Genomic DNA, 23,268 nt, shown 5'->3' with positions numbered 1-23,268 from the left:
AAACAATCTAAGATGGAGTCGACGCCCATGCGCAATGGAACCGAAGTGGGAGGAGTCCCTCGGTCTCGTGACTCGAAAAGACTTCTTCGAAGAAAAACAACTTGTAACACTCGGAGCCCAACACCAGACGGCGGACTGTGCACAGCATGTGAATCTGCAGCGACTAATGCCACAAACAGATGTACACTGGGTAAGTGACATTTTCCATATATATATATATATATATATATATATATATATATATATATATATATATATATATATATATGTTCGATGGCATGTGTAGCTGCAGATACACATGCTGTGCACTGTTACTGCCATCTAGTGTTGGGCTCGGAGTGTTACAAGTTGTTTTTCTTTGAAGAAGTCTTTTCGAGTCACAGGACCGAGTGATTACTCCCTTTCGGCTCCAGTGCGCATGGGCGTCGACTCCATCTTAGATTGTTTTCTTTCCACCATCGGGTTCGGACGTGTTCCTCTTCGCTCCGTAATTCGAATCGGGAAACTTAGAAAATCATAAAAATTTGTCTGTATTGTTTACGCTCGGCACCGGTTTAGTATCATCACATCGGCACCGACAACAAGACCGCTTCGGCGGCCCTTTGGGGGTTCCGCATTTAACCAAGGCCTGGTCAGCCCTACCAGACCTGTCGTCGAAGACTAATGGACCGGACTCCCTTCCGTTTCTGTCCGAAGTGTCACGCCAAGTATCCTTTTACAGACCAGCTTCAGGTCTGTAACCTGTGTTTATCGCCCAAACACAGAGAGGATACTTGTGAGGCCTGCCGAGCATTTTGATCCAAAAACACCTAAAGGGATCGACGCGCAAGACAACTACAGATGGCGTCGAAGCCGACACAGCATCTCTACGTCGAAGAAGAAGAGATGCGGATATCCATTCAAGGTTCGGACTCGGATGAATCCGACGGGGATCAACCTTTGATGGCGGCGCAAAAAGTGAGTACACCTGCCCCGTCCCACACCCAAGGTCAGAGCAAAAAACAAGGCCTCAGGGACTCCACTGCCAGAAGGCCATGGCTCGACCCACAGAAAAGAAGGTGACCAAGTAACATCGGCACCGAAAAAGGCCAAAACATTGCTGAAGACTTCCGACGCCGGTCGAGAAACCGGCACCGAAAAGATTTGGCATTGAGTGCTCGAGGCGAGCAAGCCTCGAAAGAGCCTATCTGAGCCGAAAAAGACAATTTCGATGGGAATTTCGGAAACGAAAAAGCCGGCTTTGGAGCCGAAACGGACTTCCTACACGGAAGAGCAAGGGCTCTCTCTACAGCTCAAAGAAAGGCACAGATTTGAGCAGGAACTGGATTTAGAAGAGAATGACCAAGCTCAGCAAAAGGTTAGAAATCCAAAAAGACGTAGGGAAGATACAAACCATCCCTCCGCTCAAGTCAGAAAGAAAACTGGCTTTTTATGAGACTGAGATGCAACCAAAAGCCAAAGTGGTTAGAGAAAGTTCACCACCCCCACATTTCTCACTACAAACGTCCCCACTTTGATCACCACAGTTGTCACCAGTGGGTACACCAATGGCACAGTCACCCACACATACTGGGATGACTCAAGACGATGCAGACCCCTGGGATCTATTCGACCCACCAATATCAGACAACAGCCCAGAGTGTTATCCAACAAAACCTTCGCCGCCAGAGGACAGCACGTCCTACAAGCAGGTACTGACCAGAGCAGCAATATTTCACAAAGTAACAATGCACTCTGAACCGGTGGAGGATGACTTCCTGTTTAACACTCTGGCATCCACGCATGCATCATACCAAAGTTTGCCAATGTTACCAGGCATGCTTAAACACGCACAGCAGGTCTTCCAAGAACCTGTAAAAGGGAGAGCCATCACGCCAAAGGTTGAAGAGAAATATAAACCACCCCCGTCAGACCCAGTGTTTATTACTCAACAGCTCCCTCCGGACTCAGTGGTTGTGGGGGCTGCAAGGAAACCGGCAGATTCGCAGTCATCAGGGGATGCGCCACCCCCTGATAAGGAAAGTCGTAAATTCGACCAGCAGGGAAAAGAGTGGCACCGCAAGCAGCCAGTCAGTGGCGAATTGCCAACTCACAAGCCCTACTTGCCCGCTATGACAGGGCGCATTGGGACGAGATGCAAGACATCATCCAGCACTTGCCGAAAGAGCACCAAAAACGTGCCCAACAAGTGGTTGAAGAAGGACAAGCCATATCAACCAACCAAATCCGCTCTGCACTAGACTTGGCTGATACAGCGGCACGGACTGTCAATACAGCAGTAATAATTAGAAGTCATGCATGGCTGCGAAGTTCTGGGTTTAAACCAGAGATACAACAGGCGGTATTGACTATGCCGTTAAATCAACATCAGCGATTCAGGCCGGAAGTGGATACCGCAATAGAAAAAATGAAAAAGGACACGGACACAGCCAAAGCCATGGGCGCGCTCTACTCCTCTCAATATAGGGGGAACATTTAGGAAACCACAGTTTAGGGGAGGATTTAGACAGCAACCATCAGAACCATCCACCTCCCAAACAAAACCCACCTACCAATCTCAGTACCAGAGATGGGGGTTTTGTGGTTCCTACGGAGGACAGTTCCCAAAAGGAAGAGGGAAATTCCAGCCTGCCAAGCCAACCCCTAGCAAGCAGCGACTTCAATGTCACACTTCCCCAACACATATCATCGGTGGGGGGTAGATTAACCAAATACTACCACAATTGGACACACATTACCACAGACACGTGGGTCCTATCAATTATCCAACATGGTTACTGCATAGAGTTCACAAGATTCCCTCCAGATGTTCCCCCAAGAACGCACAAAATATCTATACAACACTTAGACCTATTACAAATAGAGGTCCAAGCACTGCTAGCAAAAGAAGCAATAGAGCTAGTACCCTATCACCAGAAAGGAACAGGAGTTTACTCCCTGTATTTCTTTATCCCGAAAAAAGACAAAACGTTGGCCTATCTCAGATCTCAGAACACTGCATCTCTTCATCAAATCAGATCATTTCCACATGGTTAGACTTCAGGACGTAGTCCCCTTACTAAAAGAAGGGGAATACATGGCAACACTGGATCTCAAAGATGCGTATTTTCACATACCCATCCATCCATCTCACAGGAAATACCTCAGATTTGTAATACAAGGCAAACATTACCAATTCAAGATGCTGCCGTTCGGAATAACAACAGCCCCCAGGGTATACACAAAATGCCTAGCTGTAGTAGCAGCTCATATAAGGAGACATCACATGCACGTATTCCCATATCTAGACGATTTGTTAATAAAAGCCAACACTCCACGACAATGTCACGTTCACACGCAATACGTAATAGATACTCTACACAAACTAGGGTTTTCCATAAATTACCAAAAATCACATTTACAACCATCCCAAATACACCAATACTTTGGAGCAACACTCAACCCACAAAGAGCAATTGCCATTCCAAGTCCACAAAGAGTTCAGTCGTTTCAAAATATAAGATCAAGCATGCAACCAAACCAACAATACACGGTCAGGTTTGTGATAAAACTACTAGGCATGATGTCCTCACGCGTAGCTATTGTCCCAAATGCAAGGATACACATGTGGCCCTTACAGCAGTGCCTAGCAAATCAATGGACACAGGCACAGGGTCAACTCCAAGATCTAGTGTTGATAGACCGCCAAACACACTCTTCGCTTCTATGATGGAACCCTGTAAATTTAAACAAGGGGTGGCCTTTTCAAGACCCAGTGCCTCACGCCATTATCACAACAGACGCCTCCATGATTGGGTGGGGAGCACACCTCAACAATCACAGCATACAAGGTCAATGGGACAGTCAACAAAAACTACTTCACATAAATCACTTAGAACTGCTAGCAGTATTTCTAGCATTAAAAGCTTTTCAGCCCCTTCTAGCCCACAAACACGTTCTTGTCAAGACAGACAATATGACAACAATGTATTATCTAAACAAACAGGGGGGGACACACTCGTCACATCTGTGTCTCTTAGCACAAAAAAATTGGCATTGGGCAATTCACAACAACATTCGTCTGATAGCACAATATATACCAGGCATTTAAAATCAGTTAGCCGACAATCTCAGCCGAGATCAACAGCAAACTCACGAATGGGAAATACATCCCCAGATTCTACAAGATCACTTCTACCACTGGGGGACACCAAACATAGATCTGTTTGCAACAAAAGAAAACGCAAAATGCCAAAACTTCGCGTCCTGGTACCCGCACACTCAGTCCAAGGGCAATGCTCTATGGATCAGCTGGTCAGGGATATTTGCTTATGCTTTTCCCCCTCTCCCGCTCATTCCTTATCTGGTCAACAAACTGAGTCAAAACATACTCAAACTAACACTTATAGCACCAACGTGGGCTCGCCAACCGTAGTACACCACACTGTTGGACTTATCAGTAGTACCCCACATCAAACTACCAAACAGACTAGATCTGTTAACATAACACAAACAACAGATCAGGCATCCCAATCCAGCATTACTCAACCTAGCAATCTGGCTCCTGAAGTCTTAGAATTCGGATATCTAAACCTTTCGAAAGAGTGTATGGAGGTCATTAAACAAGCAAGAAAACCCACAACAAGACATTGTTACGCTAATAAATGGAAAAGGTTTGTTTTCTACTGCCAGGCTAATCAAATTATGCCATTAGACGCCTCCACACAAAACATTGTAAGTTATTTACTACACTTACAAAAGTCAAATCTATCCTTCTCTTCCATTAAAATCCATCTGACTGCAATATCTGCTTATCTGCAGATTAAACATACAAAATCGCTTTTTAGAATCCCAGTTATTAAAGCCTTTATGGAGGGATTAAAAAGAATCATACCCCCAAGGACACCACCAGTATCTTCGTGGAATCTTAATATTGTATTAACACGACTCATGGGCCCACCATTTGAACCCATGCATTCTTGTCAAATCGAATTTTTGACTTGGAAAGTAGCTTTTCTAATAGCCATCACTTCACTTCGAAGAGTTAGTGACATACAGGCGTTTACTATTCAAGAACCCTTTATACAAATACATAAACATAAAGTGGTTCTCCGTACAAATCCACAATTTTTACCAAAAGTCATATCACCGTTTCATCTAAACCAAACTGGAACTCCCAGTCTTCTTTCCACAACCAAACTCAGTAGCAGAAAGGCCATTGCATACATTAGACATTAAAAGAGCGCTAATGTATTACATTGACAGAACAAAACAATTTCGTAAAACAAAACAATTGTTCGTAGCTTTCCAAAAACCTCATGCAGATAACCTTAAATCCAAACAGGGCATTGCCAGATGGATAGTCAAATGCATTCAGACCTGTTACCTTAAAGCTAAAAGAGAATTACCGATTACTCCAAGGGCACACTCCACTAGAAAGAAAGGCGCCACAATGGCTTTTCTTGGTAATATACCAATGACAGAGATTTGTAAGGCAGCCACCTGGTCTACGCCCCATACATTTACTAAGCATTCCTGTGTAGATGTGTTAGCAACACAACAAGCCACAGTAGGACAGGCTGTACTAAGAACATTATTTCAAACAACTTCAACTCCTACAGGCTGACCACCGCTTTTGGGGAGATTACTGCTTTGTAGTCTATGCACAGCATGTGTATCTGCAGCTACACATGCCATTGAACGGAAAATGTCACTTACCCAGTGTACATCTGTTCGTGGCATGTTGGGCTGCAGATCACATGCGCCCTCCCACCTCCCCGGGAGCCTGTAGCCGTTTTAGTTGCATGTAAATTGGCCTAAGGGGTCAGAGTATCCCTATCCTGTCCCCTTATATCATTATTTTTTTTTTTTCTTACTTCGGACAGAGGACCAAGTCCCAGAGTCCTGTAATGGACATTTTTCTCATGTTGCTGGCAGCTAGTCAGAGCAGTCGCTCTCGCAGGAGATGGCTGAACTTCTTTTATTTTTTGGAAAGTTTTGTGAAGATTTGTCAAACGGGGCCAAAGTTATTAGTAAACAACGCTCTTTCTATGGAAAAGCAGGCCTAACTATAAATACTGAGTGGCTATCATCACTAGGTTAGAAAATCTATAAGAAACCATTACTCATGCTGTTAAGTGATGTTAGGCCATGACTTATAGTTTCTTAACATAAGTATAACTATACCTGCTGAATTACAATGGTTTTGTGTGGGTAGAATGTAAATCAAGCTACAATGTCCCTGTAACCTTCGAGGTGTGTGTTAAAACATGTGGTATTTCATGTAGAAGAGAACCTGTGTTGCTTTGGACACTGTTTGGTCATCTGCAAATTAAATGCTTGCCCTTGTCTTTTCAAGGTTTAATGCACGTGCACAACAAACTTGTGGACCCCTTGTACAGCATGAAGGAGAACGTGAATGAGATCAGCCAGACAGCAAAGAAGCCGTACAGTGACTGACCACCTTGTGCTGGCGATTGACAGTGTTCCCCTACAGCTCAAAATCCATCCGAGGCCAAGTAGAGCTTTTGATCAGATTTTGCTTCTTCAGAAAGGTCTTTGCTTACTCAGTGATTATAAGTCAGAGAAATTGAATTAGAGTTTTAACTTTTATCTGATCTTAAACTGAAATTCTAGATTTCTGCTGCTGTATAGATCTTCTAGTGATTTTGTAGCCTTTTTGCCACTCAACTAGAAATGGCTGAATGAAGCTGTCCAAAGTGGTGTGCTCAGTTATTCAAACAGTACTGTTGAAAAGTATTTAGCAAGGCAAACCTCGAGTATGGTTCTATATGAAACCTGCTGGATTCCACATGCAAAAGATCTAATTTGAGCAAACCTTTTCTTAATGAATTTTCCAATTTCATAAATGTGTAAACTGTGCATTACTAATAGCTCATAAAAGCAACTAGTCCTAGAAATCTGTGATCTCCATGCTTTCTCGTTTTTGTAAGCTTTAATGAAATATTCACTATATATTAATCTGAAGATCAAGATACTGTAATCTGGTGACTGTGTAGGGTTTGTTCGGGAAGTTAAATAAATAGCTGCTCATAATGTTTTATTTAAAAGATAACTGAATGCACTTTCTGAATATACATGGGAACCTATGAAAATGTGACGTGAGTAAAGGTGGGATACATGCAGTCAGCCCATTCTGGATTCAGTAGAAAGCATTATTACAAGGGACTAATCTTAGAACAAAATAAGGGAACCAGAGTAAGTGTAAGATTGTGATTATATTTAAAGACTGGTGGTCTGAAACCAGCCAATGGAATATCAAATTTTTAAACATTTTATAATGTTTAGTGATTCTTGGATGATTCTTAAACCATCATTGAGGCCTTCCTGTGTTTGCATTTTCTGAAGTGAAAAATCTTCTAATCAATAACATATAATGTACATTACAAACACTTTGTATAGGAAAATCTACTATGTTTATCTGTCTATTTAGTAGTGATACTGTGATCCCTTTTGAGTGTATGCTTTTAGAAGTCCATTATCATTTTAAGACTTTGGTGCTCTTGTCGTCTCCACCCTGCCCCTTTTGTCTGCTCCACAGTGGTTCTATCTTCAGCCATACACTAACTTTATTGACTGAAATTTGTAGGTTACAGTACTTGGCCTTGTGCTCCACTGTATGTTTTGCCTCTTTTTGTTTCTCTGCTTTCCTTTGTTTTTTCTGTCTTGTTGAGTTCTATGAAAATAGTGGTTCGAGTTTCAGTGCATCACTTACTGAACTTCAGTTAACCTTCTTTATCCTTTCTGTATACATGATGTGATATTTTGTCTTTGATCCTTCTTGGCAATTGTAATGTGTAAAGAATTATGACATGAACACACAAGTGCATGGATATTTTTGCCTATGTTTTGTAATGGGAATATATTTTATATAAAGTAGCAATGCAGACTTGGCATTAAAACCATATTTGTGATTATTTTGCATATTTCTTTCTTCTTAGTTTTATTTTGATTCTAAGAACCAAAAGGTTTTCTCGATTTTAAGAAGAAGTGCTGATGATAATGAGATGGGAATGAACAGTTATTGGCTGACAGAGATTGTGGAGATCAAGGTGAAGTTTTTTGAAACACAGACTTTTGGTCCTGTTTTTATACAGAATGGAGATTTCACACATTGTGCACCCCCTCTTTCCATTATGATAAATTCCCTGATGATACTGAGCTTATGCTTGGGTGCAATTCAGAACTCCTCTTTTCTGAAACATTTTACAGAATTCCTCTGAGTTTCACATTTTGTGGAAGTTTAAATTGAATGAGTAGATGTTTTTTCCTAAGTCGAACGTCCAAAATTTCAAATATATGTCTAAAATTTATTTCTTAAATTCTGTGGCCAGATATGCCACAATTTCTACAAGAGGGAATGTCTTGTATAATTTAACCTTGGGATGCAATCTTCTATATCACTGCATTTCTATCAGATTTCAGGACCTGTAAAGATTTTGGGGAAAAATACCTTTTAATGCTGCAATTATTTGTGACTTTGTGTTTCTAGTGCATCTTATTTTAGGGCTTTTGTTAAGTGCTGCTTGCAATTGATAGTCACCAAAGAGCATTTTATGGGGTTGTGGGTAGAAGTTGATATGCTTAAAAAAGTTGTTAGTCTTCTAAACAATTAATAGAAAACATATATTTTTCAATACACTCATAGAACAATTAGTAAGAGATGTGTACCTACTTCATGTCATTCTACACTAAAAGTGTGTTCCTAATTACATGTTTTAAATTAACTTTAAAGGTGGCACAAAAACAATTATTACATATAAGGAACTTTGAATTATCTGACAGATGACTAGACGATATTGTATTTCTAAAATACAGGTACAATATATGTTCATGTTGAAATAAAACCAATGTACAGTCTAATAAAAGATGAATAACTGCAAATTTAACATTGAAGACTGTCAAGCAGATTCCTACTGCTGCCAGCAAACCATTGATTTGCCATGTTATGCCTACACCCTCCTTTAAACAAAGGATCTGTGTTCACATTTCCCTCTCTGGAGTATTGAAATATTTCATTATGACGCAATCAGTGTAAAAATTAAGCAGCCAAGCTCTTTTTAGCCAAATATTCGACATCACAATCTCATTGCTAATCATGAGCCTGACTTTGCAACAATGATTTTACCCCTGCAATGGAATGATGTTCATCCAGGGTGCAGTGACATAGTCAAAGCAAAGCTTTTTTTATTTGAATAGTCTGAGCTAAAGTGAGGGTACTAGATCTCCTTATCAATTAGTTTGAGTGCTCCCATTCAACAAATGATATTTCAACATTTGAATAAAACTCGCACAGCAGTGTTTAGCTATGATGTCCCAGGTTATAAGGTTAAGCCACAATCTTACTGCTTGTACCAAACGTTCAGCAGAGACCAGTTGACTCTGGGCCTGAAGCTGAAAGTTCAGCCTTGAATCAACCCCGGGTAATTATCTTCCCAAAACTGGCTTTCATCAGCAGAACTGTAGCAAGCTCAGCATTTAGCTTGTCAAAACAGCAAGGAGCCATACCAAAATGATTAGCCAAACTTAATTTGCTGAAAATAATAAAACCTAATTTTTGGTACTTTGACACTTGCTCCAATTTTACTATTGATCCCCACTAGTTAAAGTTACAAGATTGCTTGATAACAATTTGTATCTTTGCCCTATCTTCATTAGTTGTCGGTCTACATTCTACAAAGCTGCTCAAGAGCCAGTAATTTTCGTTTAAGCTTTACCAGCCTGTAATCCATGATAACAAGACCATCGGAATAATATAATCAAGGTATATGGCATGTTAATTTCTTTGGTGAGAAAGACCAAGTTCTCCTTTGGGGCTCTCTATTAATAATCATAAGCACTGAACTAGCCCCGCCCATACACGGGGATCCCATAACACCTCTCCAAATTAACTTTTCTGAGCTAAATCTTTACCTTACTTCGGAAAGGTCAGAACTTCTTCATGACACAAAAAAAAATTAGCAGCCTGTAGAGCAGGCTATATTGACAAATCCATTCATTTGCTTTAAAAAATGCATAAATATACTTATGAAACCATAATATCGCTAGAAACATTGAGTGACCTTTAAAAACATCCTAAACAAACCCTTTTTTAAAAATTGAATGAAGGGAGAGGAATCGTGGCAATGAATCTATGTAATGTGCAGCTTTGCTAAATTCAAAAGTGACCATGACAATGGCTCCAACCCCTCCAGTGTATGCAATCATGCCCAGTAGATGGCAGTTACCTCAGTTATTTTTTTCCGGGTCCTGGTGACAGAATCTTTGAGCCCTGAGCTTGGCCTTTTTTGGCTTTTTCTCATTGGAAGTATTTGCAAACCTCTTTTTAAAACATCTTTACTAAATTTCTTTGGGTGTTTACAGCATTTTCTAGGAAATATTTTTCATTTTGTCACAAATGCCAGAATCTTTGTCATATGTACTGCATGTGGCTGGAAAACGGCAAAATAGGCCCGCATCAGCTATGCATTCTTTGCCTTCCAGAAACCCCTAAGCTTGCCATATGAACTTTGCAAGACTTTTTCCAAGTACATCCTGAGGCAGAAAGAGAAGATTTGCCTTTTAGGAACTGTGCAGGGAGAGAGAATCCGGTCAAGATGAGGAGGACGATCAGAGGACCAAGGAGAGGGATATCCCACTATCTGTGCTTCAACCCATATCTTTGAGGATTCCCACTGGGGAAGATACAAGAAGAGAAGACATGAAAGTTGGAGGAGTTCAGCTTTTGATGTTGAAGACTCCAACATTGTAACAAGGTACAGCACCAACCTGCTCCCCTTTAAAGGCTGGGTCAATGTTAAGGTAACGTTCAATATTAAAAAGATCAAAGCATTGACATTGAGGAGAACCATGCTATCCAGGCACACAAACTCTTTTCAGGATTGACCTGATGATAGCATGTGTTAGCACATGCGTATCGCTAGCGTGACACTGTTGTTGTTTGAAAAGGGCTTGGAGCCTGCCCGTGGCTTACCATTTGTTGGCTTACATGGCCCTCCTGTTTGCAGCCTCATAATTCTTCACTGGAGGCTATATTACCATTTCTGTTCCCTTCTGTGGGGCAGGGACCAAGCACTGATTGATTCAACTTCATCGGTGCCCGTCCACTGCTCCTGACAAGATTGAGCTACTATTTTCTTCTTTTAATCTCTAGTGCCCTGCAAAAACCCAAACATGACACTGCAACGCCCCAGAGAAGGTATGGAAACATAACATAGTTGCTATTACTTGTGCTGCCAAGACGGGACACAGAGATGCAAGATCAGTTTTCAATACATTTATTCAAGCAATCACAGTTTGGCATATAAAGAGTGAGTTGCTGTTATTAGGCAGATGAAACAAAGCAAAGTACTCAGTACTACAAACATAGTAAAAAAAGATTTAAAAAATCCAGCCATGGTGAATGTGGTTCTAAATGTTTTAGAGGTTCCTACCTAACCTAAACTATGCATGCTGAAAGCATAATGGGTGTATCATTCTGCCTGGCCCAATCTAAGGGATTAGCCCCAATCCCATACCTGAAGACAGTGTCAGGAGTCGTCTGTGGTGTAGATGACAATCCTCTCAGGAGGCTGGTAGCTTAATGCCAGCAAGCTGCATTTTGCACAGCATTTGTCCCAGGATGGCCGTGGCTGCAATGCCCTCTGCCCCTTCATGGTCAATGCACTGTTTATATAATAAAGCCATACTGTGTTGGAAGCACAACTGATGCAGTGCTGTGTCTAGATGTTAGAAGCTGTCTCCTGAATGGGCAGCATAAGAACTAGGATATTGTGTACAGTGTTCCTTGCCTTGAACATAAAGTAAAGATTACATGTTATGCAAAGGCTAACTAAACAAGCGACTCGTACCACAGACTCCTAAAAAACTATCATGCAAGACGTGTAGATGTCATTGCTAAAAGCAGCTTAGCTATAATGATTAAAATATGAAAATTAACCTAAAAACAGCGGTGACCAACATTGGTCCAAAAGGTCCTTGCAACACCCTCCCCTTGTAAGTGAAAAAGACAGATTCTAAAAGAAAGGCCATCTAAAAATATAAAAAGCAATAAAATGTTCACACCAACAAGCAGAGCAAACAATTAAAAATAAGCGACTTTTAACAAACAATGTGCTTAAAAACAAAGGCCCAAGTCATTGCAGGCAGCCGTAATGTCATCCAATACATCAGTGAAAATGGAATCCAAGAGAGAATCCCACATCCATAGACGACATAACCACCAAAGCCTCAGTGAGTAAATCAAAAGAACAGACATGATCCAGAGCCTCTTCTGAGGAAGCAGCATCCTGAGAAATGCCTGCAGTTGTTGAGCCAGATGAAAACTCTTTGAGCCATGGCATCCATATCCATGTAAAATGGCTCATAAAAGGCATCTTGAAGCAATTGTAGTCTCACAGGACAACTCCGGAAATGATCCCTCAATGGGAAGATAACAAGAGCCATGTCCATAGATAGAACCAATTGCTATGCAAGATACACATCCAGTGCTCACTGGAAAAAGCACCAAAAACAGCGGAACATAGGCTGCACGCAGTAGAACCATACTAGTTGAAAACACAAATACCAGGTGTTGTTTAGCTCCTCCATTAAAGTTACGCCAAAGTACTGTATCATATGTTCACAACACAGTTGGACGTTTGGTAGTTCCACCACCATTCAACGTTGATATGGACATCAATTGCGGAGCAAAAATAGAAATAGCAAAATACTGCGAATTAACGGCAATACAAGCAGCATGCCTCCACAAACATTTGAAAACAGGCAGGGGTGTGGAATTTAACAAAATATCTACTTGTACTTGTCCTGTAAAAAAAAAAAAAAATCCACTTGTCCCTTTGGTGTGACGATAAATTATGGCAGCAATTTCATTATATAAGAGCTCTGATAATTTTCTGTTTATGCCAGGGGTTATACTGTAGTAGGGTTTGAATACTTGCAATTTCCTTCGTTTGCCACCTTTCCACAGATCGCATACTAAGGCTGGATGTACAAGTGAGCAATAGTCCCAAGGATGTAATTTCCTTTTGAGTCCGTGCAAATCTAGTAATTTTCATGTTCAGCAGCTCTACTCTGATCTTATTCCATACTGAAAAAGGTTGAAAATGTACTCCTGACAAGGGCAGACGTGACACGTCTTCAGGGTTGGGAAAAAAAGTGGTGGAAGGAAAGTGAACTAGTAAACGCTCAACAGATATTCGCATGTGCAAACCTAGGCATGTATATTTGCTTGTGCTAAAATGCAGTTCGCAAATATTTTCTAGGAGTATGATTTCTTAGCCTGCTTCTGTAAATTCTTGTGAATTCATGAAAGCCATAAGTATGCACTGATGCAGGGACTTATACCATGGATGCACGTTTGTGACTTTCTTTAATAATTGGGCCCCTAATTAGGTCTGACATTAACCTAGACCTTTTGTTTTTATTAAAATTATATCTCTCTATCTATTGGCAAGCTTAACTGTGAGTGACAGCATTCTGGTCCTTCACAAGGAGTGTATCTACACACAAAGTAGTTTTGTTCAGTGCCAGTTACTACTGAACAATGTTTGCTTTTTGACAGCAAAAAATATTTTTTCTTTTTGCCAATATTTGTTATATTGGTGCAGGCCCAGCAGCTCCCACAACAATAAAGTTTTTACAAAAACCTTGTCAAGACACGCATTTACAATACCAAAAGGGTGACTACCAAGTTCGACCTACTGGCTTTGCCAATGCTTGTTAATTTTCATGTTTCCCATAATCTTGTTAAAATGGCTACACTTATTTTCCTTTATGAATATTTTAGCATGTATCAACACATTTTGCTAAATAATGCTTTAAAGAAATGGTACCTAAAATTTCTCATTAGTTTAGCAAACAAATTTTTTCCTAGTTGCATTTTTTGGTGAATATTTTATTTTGAAAGCAAAGAATCAAATTGCTTTCAAGCTTCTCCAAATATTTGAATGTATCAGGGAATATTCTTAGTGCATTATACGTAGCTAAATATTGGTAAACTTTGCAAATGTGTGTAAACATTTGTATAATGGAACCAATCTCAGTAGTGCAGTCCGGGCTCATAACATTTCCTTAGAGCGGTCACTCTAATAATAAAGGCTTTGCATTAATGATCAATTAATACAGGTTTTAACAGCATTAACATATGGACACAAATATTCCCTTAACTGTAGGCAGTGCCCTTCCATTGATCCATAATGTGGTATTGTAAACTGGCAGCCAAAGGGGTTGTGTGGCAGGGGGTTGGGCCTACTTGTCCTAAGGACAAAATAAACATGAAAACCTGTTATCCTGGATACCAAATAATATGTGATGGGTGTTGGGTTATAGGGATTACACACCTCTGAAACAGGAAGTGTATAAAGGATGGAATTACTCCAAAGACAGTCTGCAAAGTGCTGACAAAAGATTAAAAATGTGACTCACAAGTTCACCGAAGTGTCTTAGAAAGTTGATATTTAAAAGCAACTGTATCTCGGTGGATGACCTCGCCACGTGCAATTCAAATGTTTCGAGGGCAGATGTAAGTGCCACGTGTTTTTGAAACAATGGTGCTTTTAGTTGGCTCAGCTTGTCAAAGGTAACATTAAAGGTAGGAATGGTAGGCCACAAACGTGTTACCCCAATCTCATGCGTGGGGGTGAACAGTATGTTACCATAGCAAGTCCCTATTTGAGAAACAGAAATTACATAAGGGACACCTGCTTTCATTCACAACATCCTTGATCATTCATCATCAAGTAACGTCTGTTCGAAAGCAACTGAAACACTAAGCGAATCAAGGGGATGGGAACTCCCTTCAAGTAACATGCCAAATTAGCCACGGACGCGCTACATATGCTGTGCAATGTCACCTGTTTACAAGTCATTGAGTGGTACAGAAGCTTCACAATCACTTCCACTGAGAAAGCCTTCCTTTTCCCTACTCATACATTTGTAATCAAACAGTAATTCTCACACCTTATGTATAAAACTCTTCCCTGAATCCTAATATGTGCCTACTTAAAAATGATTCAAACATGATATGAATTGAAATGTGGAGATTGGCTGGGAGATAACTCTATGCACTAATCACACTGCTGATGAAGTTTCAGCCACTATGAAAGGCAATTTTTGTAACTTTTCTATGTTAAGCATTGTGTATGTTGAATCCTTCTTTGCCATGTTGTTTACAAGTTAAATTGAAGGGCAAGAATAACTTTTGAGTTAATGTGGTTCCAGGGTACGTGGTTCGACTTCATAACTCATAATGTCTAACTCAACTGCATAATGGATCTAAGCTGGCTCTGTACATGTCGTAAAATGGCATGTCATTTTGTGTGATGGCAATTGCAGAAGACACAATATTGTTAAGTGTGAAAATACAAGTAGACTATGTATTCATTCCATTATCAACAACAGCCAATGTTTTCTCCAATTTAGCCTGATCTGTTTGACTTAAACGAGCAGCAGATACCATTTGAGAAAACTTCCACAAATTATACAAGAATCATTTGGAATGTGGAGATCTATGATCTAACAAGAAATCTTGCAAGTCCATGTAATCAGAGAGGAGAGAGAGGTGCTCTTTTACAGCTGACAAAGTGGAATGTCATAACCATTGCTGACGTAACTTCCCTACGCTGTAAGTGAAGACAATCACTGCATGTTGTGTCTCAATATAACAAGGGACCGGTCTGCTTGTTTTAAAACCCTGCGAAATGTGTATAAAACATGCATTTCAACCATTTGTTTCCACTGGCCACAACAACTACCAGTTAAGACCTGAAAATGCTGAATTAAATATATGATTTCTGACCATAGCATTGGGATCATATGCTGTGTAATTTACCAGACTTTGCTAATTGGCCACATTCATGACTTTAGGTTTTGCTAGATCTAGGCAAATTGTCTGCTGAACAGTGTCATTCAGAAAAACCATCTGTAACGAAATCAGACGTTTTAAAGATGGCATCCTTGCCTTGACTATCTTTTGTTCTCAAACTGATTTTTAAATAAACTGTTTCTTTCCAATATTCATATCCCCTGATGGCTAGTTGGGAATTAAATGAATTTGAGTAAATGAATTTAATATTGGCCAGCATATTTTTCCTCACTTTTGTTGACTGCAATTTGAAATAATGAGATACAGGATCAGTAGTATCGTGCACAGACAAATATGTGCATTTGTTTGAATATGCCTTAGAACTCCTCACTGGTAGAATTAGAAATAAAAATTGTGTGTGATTAAAAATTGTATGTGGAGTACTAGTTCGATATAGGTAATGGTGTGCATAGTAATAACAGAACATTTCACCATAATTTGCAGAGTTCATGTACATATCTTCAATTTGAAATACAGTAAAGTATTCAAGCTCAGAAAGCACTGAGGACACAATTTTCACATCCCAATCGTCAGACACAACAGCCTGTGTTTTTATATTATCCATAGAGATTGTAAAAACATAAGAAATTTGAATAGTTTCTGTAGGATCAAACATGTTGTATGGAACCTTATCCCAAACAATCCCATCAGGAACTGGAACATCAGAAAGGTTCACAAGGGACGGGTCTCTTTGCACTTTGTGGGAAGAAAAATGAGACTTCAGTACCTTATCTACCAGTTCAACAGCAGAGCGTTCAGGGATATAATGCCCATTTATAAGCAAGAAGAAAACAGCCACAAATCCAATCCACAAGAAGCAAGCAAGAAGGGGGAGTATAATCTACAAATAGGGCCATGGGTGGATCAGATACGTGTGTTTAAGCCATTGAAAAAGCTTATGTATGCCATGCAGGAAAGTGGTAGTGGAATCTGAAGAAAAGTCATCAGTGTTGACAAAGTACTTAGAAGCAGTCTGTTTGAAAATAGGAGCTGCTGGAGGTGAAAGAGAACTGGTAGAAGCCTCTAAAGGTTGTTTATTATACACAACTCAGTCGTCGTGAGAAGTAGTGAACTGTAGACTTATGTTTGGTGCATTTCTGGTGCTTGTAGTAGCAATGGGAATCAACAGATGTTCATCCTATGTACTACCCAACATAGGGGAGACCAGTTTGGTGTTGTTCAAAGCTTTAAGAGGAATTTCCTATATGGTAGTGAGAGGATATACGGAACTAACCAGGAGTCCTCGAGGCCTACTGTGTAGGATCAGCCATGTGAAGCAATTTGATTTGATCAATAGAGACAAAAAGCTTTTCTTTACAACCAGCAAGCAATGGCAAAATCATAGTTCCGGTACTTTGAATTTCAAGGACTGGCACCGGTGTATGGTATGATGGGCCAAATTCTTTCTTCACTACAATCTTTTCTCATACTAGATCCCCAATGTTTGGAATCCAGCCTGTGGGTGCTGGTGAATCCCTCATTCCCTCAGTGGCAGGATGCGTAGTAGAACGCTTGTCTCAAAGTGCTTTAGTTCCTGTAATACAGTGAGATGTTAATTTATGTCAAAAGGTGTTTCTGCCACCACTGCTTCAGGACCATAAAGATCTGGGGCATACATCTGGATGCCAAAAGGACTTCATATGGGGTACTCCACCCAAAGATCTTCTAGGCAAATTATTTAATGCTCTCTGTACTTCATGAAGGTGATGGGTCCACCTGCGACCTGATCCAAATAGTCTAGCTGTTAAGGATTGCTTTAAGTATCAGTTCCTCCTCTCCGCTATCAAAGTTCCCTCAAAATAATATGGAGAAGAATGAAAGAAATGCAGCTACTGTATAGGTCCCGATGAAGACTCGCAAGTCTTTAATAACAGTGAGAGAATCAAGTGATCGCTGTGGCCTCACCCAAAGGAATCTGGAGCAAGAATCTACAGCAAGTAGGATTTACATGAATGCACCATCCAATTTCAAGGGGCCGCAGTGGTCTAGGTATACACACTGCAGTGACTTGTTGGCAACTAAGTGGGATGTCTGCAGTGGGGGCTTAATGGTGGAACCTTCAATTTGTTGGAAAATGTCACAGCTCAGGGCATACTGCTTTGTCTGTTTATACAGACCATACCACCAATAGCATTTCTGTAACAAGGAAACTAGCTGCCACACCAACATGGGCAGAAGTAACTCCTTCATCCGCTGATTTAACTAAATCTAGCCTGCAGTCTTGGTTTGGGATCACCTGATGACCCACCCCCAGTATGGTTACATAAGGAGTGTTTGGGCACTTAATTGGTAGGAATATTTTGCTGGGTATGCTTTTGGTAAGGGGGTGCTGTTTGCTGAAGCATTCATTATTTCATCATCCGCCCTCATATTTGAATGAGTAATCACAGCTACAGTTGTAGTAATGACTGCAGATTGGCCTGCTTCATCGGCTAGTGAGTTCCTTACAACGTGTAGTCCAGTATGTATTTGTGCTCTGCCACCTTCCCCCAAAGCACTTTATGCTTGATTGTATTTCCCTTAGAGTCTCTGACTCTATTGATGCACCAGTAATGTAAATGCTCATTGAAGGACAGGACACAGTAGTACAAATCACACACTATAAGTGTTGGGAATTCAGGATCCGTATGTTCCAGTGCTAGAATCAATGTTTTCAGTTCAGGTAGCTGTGCAGTGCAATCCCCAAGAGACTGCGTAATGGTTTGTTGCGGGTTGACATCTCCATTCCTCACCACTCCATAAATAGCTACACATGCCGCAGAGTATTGATGTTTGGTACCTACAGCAGGTAGGGCTGAAACATCAGTGTAAATAATATATTTATACTGACCAACAGGCAAAATGTTAGTGGGCATGAGGTATTCCAGTTCGTACTGGAAAAACTCTTGAGTTTGCAGCTTAGGGTCACAGTCTGCATCAGTGGCAGTCAAGGAAGCGGCCCATTGTATCCATCTAGGAGGTAAAGCTTTTGCATTTGAAACGCAGGCTTTTGTAACAGCCTCTAAGGCGGTGACTGGGGTGACAACAATCCTGCATTTTCCCTGCGCTAATTTTGTTTCCTTGATGACATTCATCAGAACTGCAGTCAGTAATATTTCAGTAGAAGCAAAACACATTTCAGCATTAGAATATAAAGTGCGATTTATATGCAATCAGCACAGTCACCTTCATTGACTGTGACATAGGTAAAGCCTATGACATCCATAATTATCCACATGACTAAGATTGGGTGGTTTACACATGTATGTTAGTATCGTACTTAAAGCATGTCAATCTGTAATGATCTGAGTGTTTGTCTGTTTTCCAATGTCCAATGTTTGCTGGAAAAATCTGAACTATTTAAATCATAAAGTGGTTTTATGCATTGTGCATAATCTGGAATGTGGGTTATGTCAAAATTGAACAATCCTAACAAAGATTCCAATATCTTAAGGGTGTTAGGTGGTTGTAATTGCACATGCATTGCAAGGAAATGTGGTGCCAGGCTCTTGCCCTCATTTGATAGCTTGTATCCCAAACATAGGACACAGAGAAAGATCATTTTTGTTTTCTTAAAATTGAATTTGTAGCCATTTTCAGCAAATCCCAAAACAATGTGATCTACTCTGGCTAAGTAAGTGTTTAAGTCGTTATCAATCAGATACATGTCATCGATAAAGGACAATGCTTCTGGATCAGTATAATGTAATATTGATGTTACACGGGCAGAGAACAGCCATGGGCTGTTCTTATACCTCTCGGGGAGTTGGCAAAAACAGTGCTGGGAGAGGAGGCCGTGGAAAAAGTGGTTAGATGCCTGCTTTCAGGCATTATGTTTTGGGCAAAAAATGTGTTTGACATATCCAAAGTTGTTTTGTACTTTTTACAGACAATATTGTTCATTAGGGCTGTACTGTGTGTGTTCTGTATTGCAAATGCATGTGTTTTGGTAGTTAAGTGTCTGTAATCTAAGACTATTCTAGAAGAGTGAGCCGGTTTAGCTACTGAGAACAAGGTGTTGTTCATTGGAGATAAGTAGGGTTCAATTACTTCCTTGTACTCAAGCCGTGAGAGAATCTCCCTCACGGGGGGGTTTTGCTTTATATTTTACGAGTTGTTGTGGTTGCACTTGTGGACTAGACCTTATGGGTTTTACATAAGGAGAGTCTCTATCCCAGCCCACATGGTTGTGGTATAGGGCTGGGGCTTGTGCAAGAGCCTATTCTGCAGCGTACACTTGCTTTACTTGCGCTAAAATGAGAACTGAGAAAGACGGTAAATTCACATCTTCCCCTTGTGGGAGTGTTCTAACAAGCTCCTGTGGCCATACTTTTTCAGCCAAGAGAAGGTCATAACTAAGTGTTAATCTTTCCCAGAAAATTACATTAATTGTGCACCTTATTAGCCCCTCAATCTTTATGTTTCATTTATAAACTCTATCTGGAGAGGCAGCCTGCCTCTCTGGGGTTTCAATTTCTATGTAGTTGTTAGTTGCTCTAACATCCAGAAACTCTTGAAGATTCTGGCAAACTATAGTGACCTCTGATGTGCTGTCTAGCAGAGTCACTGCCCACGTCCTGTTCCGCAGTAGTGTTCTATGTTTGTGTGACACATTTCTCTAAAATTCCTGCAACCACCTTCTTTTAGAATTGTTTTTTTTGTTGAGGAAGTTTATCTTCCGTCTTTATGATGATGTCAGACGAACATTGTGATTCCTTTTTTAGTTTCACATACTCTTCTTGTCTGCGCTCTGACCGCCCCACTCTCTTGGACCGTTTGTCGGATGAGCTCTGAAAGGAACGAGAATGGCATGTATCAGTATACTGATACCCTTCAGGCTGTTTCAAAATATCATGTGTATGCAAATTTTAACGTTTTTCAGAGTTTTCCTGTTGCAGCGATTTTCCCTGTGAATTTATTTTAGCTTTATTTGATTTTTGTTTAACCCAGTGTTGTTTAGAAGACTCCTGCGCTTGCTTGGTATGATCTTTTTTAGGATTACCTTTAAGCTGCGGCATATTTGCTCTGGCCCTCAAATTATCACAACCCATGCATATATAGATCTCGGCAATTATTTATAATAACTCCTGATTTACTAAAGGAACTTTCGCTAGATGGTGGTGAACTGACAGTGCTGCTGACTCCCCTTTTATATTTCATAAAATAACTGAGGACACTGTGGCAAAATTGCCAATTAATTTCATCCCCAAGTTAAGGGCAGGGGCAGCCCCATATCCGTTTTGTACCTGTTTCAACACCTCCGGTAAAACAGCAAGAGATCATGTACCATGTGTTATGGTATATATTGCAGAAAAAACTGTGCCCCAAGTGGCACAATCCTCAATAGAGGGTACCACCCCAAGTGGCAAGCACATTGTGAGAATTATATGTTTATCTTGGGGTTCCATGTGGGCAAACACAGCTTCAAGCTGATTTGTTTTTTTAGCAATACAGAATGGAATTTCCTCCAGTCTGGTGTGCACATTAGCCATAATAACATTAATAGTCACTGGGGTAATCCAAGATATAGCCAATTGTTGTTGGACAGCTGGAGTGTACCTTGCTGGGGCAGTGTTTAGAGTATGTATAACAGATTGTGTTATCTATATAGCCAGCTACATTAGCATATAATGGGTTCATATTGGCTGCTGGTACATTTTGTATGTTTGGATATGGTGTGTAGCCAGCTAGAACTTGTCATATGGCCTGTCATTACTTAGGGGACCCAGTCTAACATGTTCAACATGTGATAGGGCATCTTGGAACCAATTTTGATGTTCCTGGTATATCTAAATAGTTGTATGATCTTTATTGTTGTGGAGTGTTGGCTACTGTATATATTTGTAATGGCGGTAAATGTGGTTCTAAACGTTCTAGAGGTTCCTACATAACCCCAAACTACGCTGAAAGCATAGCAGGTGTACCCTTTTATCTGGGCCAATCTGAGGGATTAGCCCAAACCCAATACCTGAAGACAATGTCAGGAATCGACCTGCGGTGTAGATGGTAATCTTCTCAGGAGGCTTGTTGATTAACGCCAGGAAGCTGCACGTTATACAGCATTTATCCCAGGACGGTTGTGGCTGGAATGGTATCTGCAACTTCTGGGTGAGTGAACTATTTATATTGCAAAGCCATACTTTGTTGGAAGCACAGTTCGGATACAATGCTGTGTATAGATGTTAGAAGCTGTCTCCTGAACGGGCGACATAAGAACTAGGGTATTGTGAACAGTGTTCCTAGCCTTGAATAGAAAGTACAGATTACATGTTTTGCAAAGGCTAGTTAAAAAAGCAACTTATACACACAGATGCCTAGAAACGTATCATGCAAGAAATGTGTGTAAATGTCATTGCTAAAAGTAGCTTAGCTAAAATAAATAAAATATGAAAATGTAAAATGAACCTAAAAACAGGGGTGACCAACTTAGGTCCAAGATGTCCTTACGACATAAACTTTTGTCGCTTAACTGGGTGCCCCAGACCACGAACATTCCACAAGACAATATTGAACATATAGGAGACATGGGAATGAAAGTACAGGAACACTGGTGACAAGCTGCTGAAAAGAGGAAGGAGACAAACCAAAGTTGTTGGTTTAATCAAACAAAAGAAAAACAAGGAAGAAAAATGTGGGTAAATAACAGGAAAGCACTCATATGAAACATAGAGGAGGGAAGGAAGAGGAGGGGGAAGAAAAAGTATAAAGAAGTGAGCAGAAAGAAGAAAAGATGAAGGATCAAAACCCTCTGTAGAATCGGTCTCAATTTTAGAGTATCTTCAAAGGATTTAGTGGTCTCCTCGAAGGTTATTTTACAAATGCAAGGGTGAAGGATGTCATAGCGAATGTTTATTTGCCCCTTCTGGAGTCTCATGGGGAGCAATTCAATATGTCTAGTATTGATGGTACTGGAAAGATCCTGAAATATGAAAATTGTGTGACGAAACCAAACCAGTTATTGTATGTCTTTAGCCAACTTTAGGACATCAAGAGGATCTGTAAACTCTAGAAAAAGCATAATATTATCTCTTGCTTTAGTAGAATCAGAATTAAGGTGACCCAAATGATGTGCCCATTGTAGGTTCAAGGGTGGAGAAGCAGGAAGATCAAGCTGGTCTGGAAGGGATTTCTTGTGAAAGACAAGTAAATCAGGACCCTCAGAATTCTCAGGCAAGCCATAAAGAAGGCGGTTGTTAAAACGGTTTCTATTCTCCAAGTCCTATGACTGTTTCTGATGGTTGCCTGTGGAAATGTTGACGCTCAGTACTGTAGGCAAGCCTATTAACAATTAGTTGTTATCAGATTGCGTTACAGGCTTCCAACAGGTGTTTAGTTCTATGTAATCTCAAAGATTACCATAGAAGGCAATAGGTTTGTGTTAGTCACCCCTCTGATAAATCCTACAAGGTTTTAACTGTGATACTTTT

General features: G+C 40.4%; 1 protein-coding gene across 3 annotated transcripts in view; it reads left to right on the top strand.

Moving 5' to 3' along the window:
• Window positions 1–7,923, top strand: part of GNPDA1 (glucosamine-6-phosphate deaminase 1) — an 86,242-nt gene extending 78,319 nt beyond the window's left edge. For all 3 annotated transcript variants that reach the window (XM_069244704.1, XM_069244705.1, XM_069244706.1), the window contains one exon: window positions 6,338–7,923. In XM_069244704.1, coding sequence (XP_069100805.1) covers window positions 6,338–6,438 — 101 coding nt within the window. In that variant the 3' untranslated portion in view covers window positions 6,439–7,923. The remainder of the gene's footprint in view (window positions 1–6,337) is intronic.
• Window positions 7,924–23,268: the final 15,345 nt, after the last annotated feature.

Source organism: Pleurodeles waltl, chromosome 7, assembly GCF_031143425.1.
Source record: "Pleurodeles waltl isolate 20211129_DDA chromosome 7, aPleWal1.hap1.20221129, whole genome shotgun sequence".
In the NCBI taxonomy this organism is placed as follows: domain Eukaryota; kingdom Metazoa; phylum Chordata; class Amphibia; order Caudata; family Salamandridae; genus Pleurodeles; species Pleurodeles waltl.
This window is presented reverse-complemented; position numbering and strand designations above follow the sequence as displayed.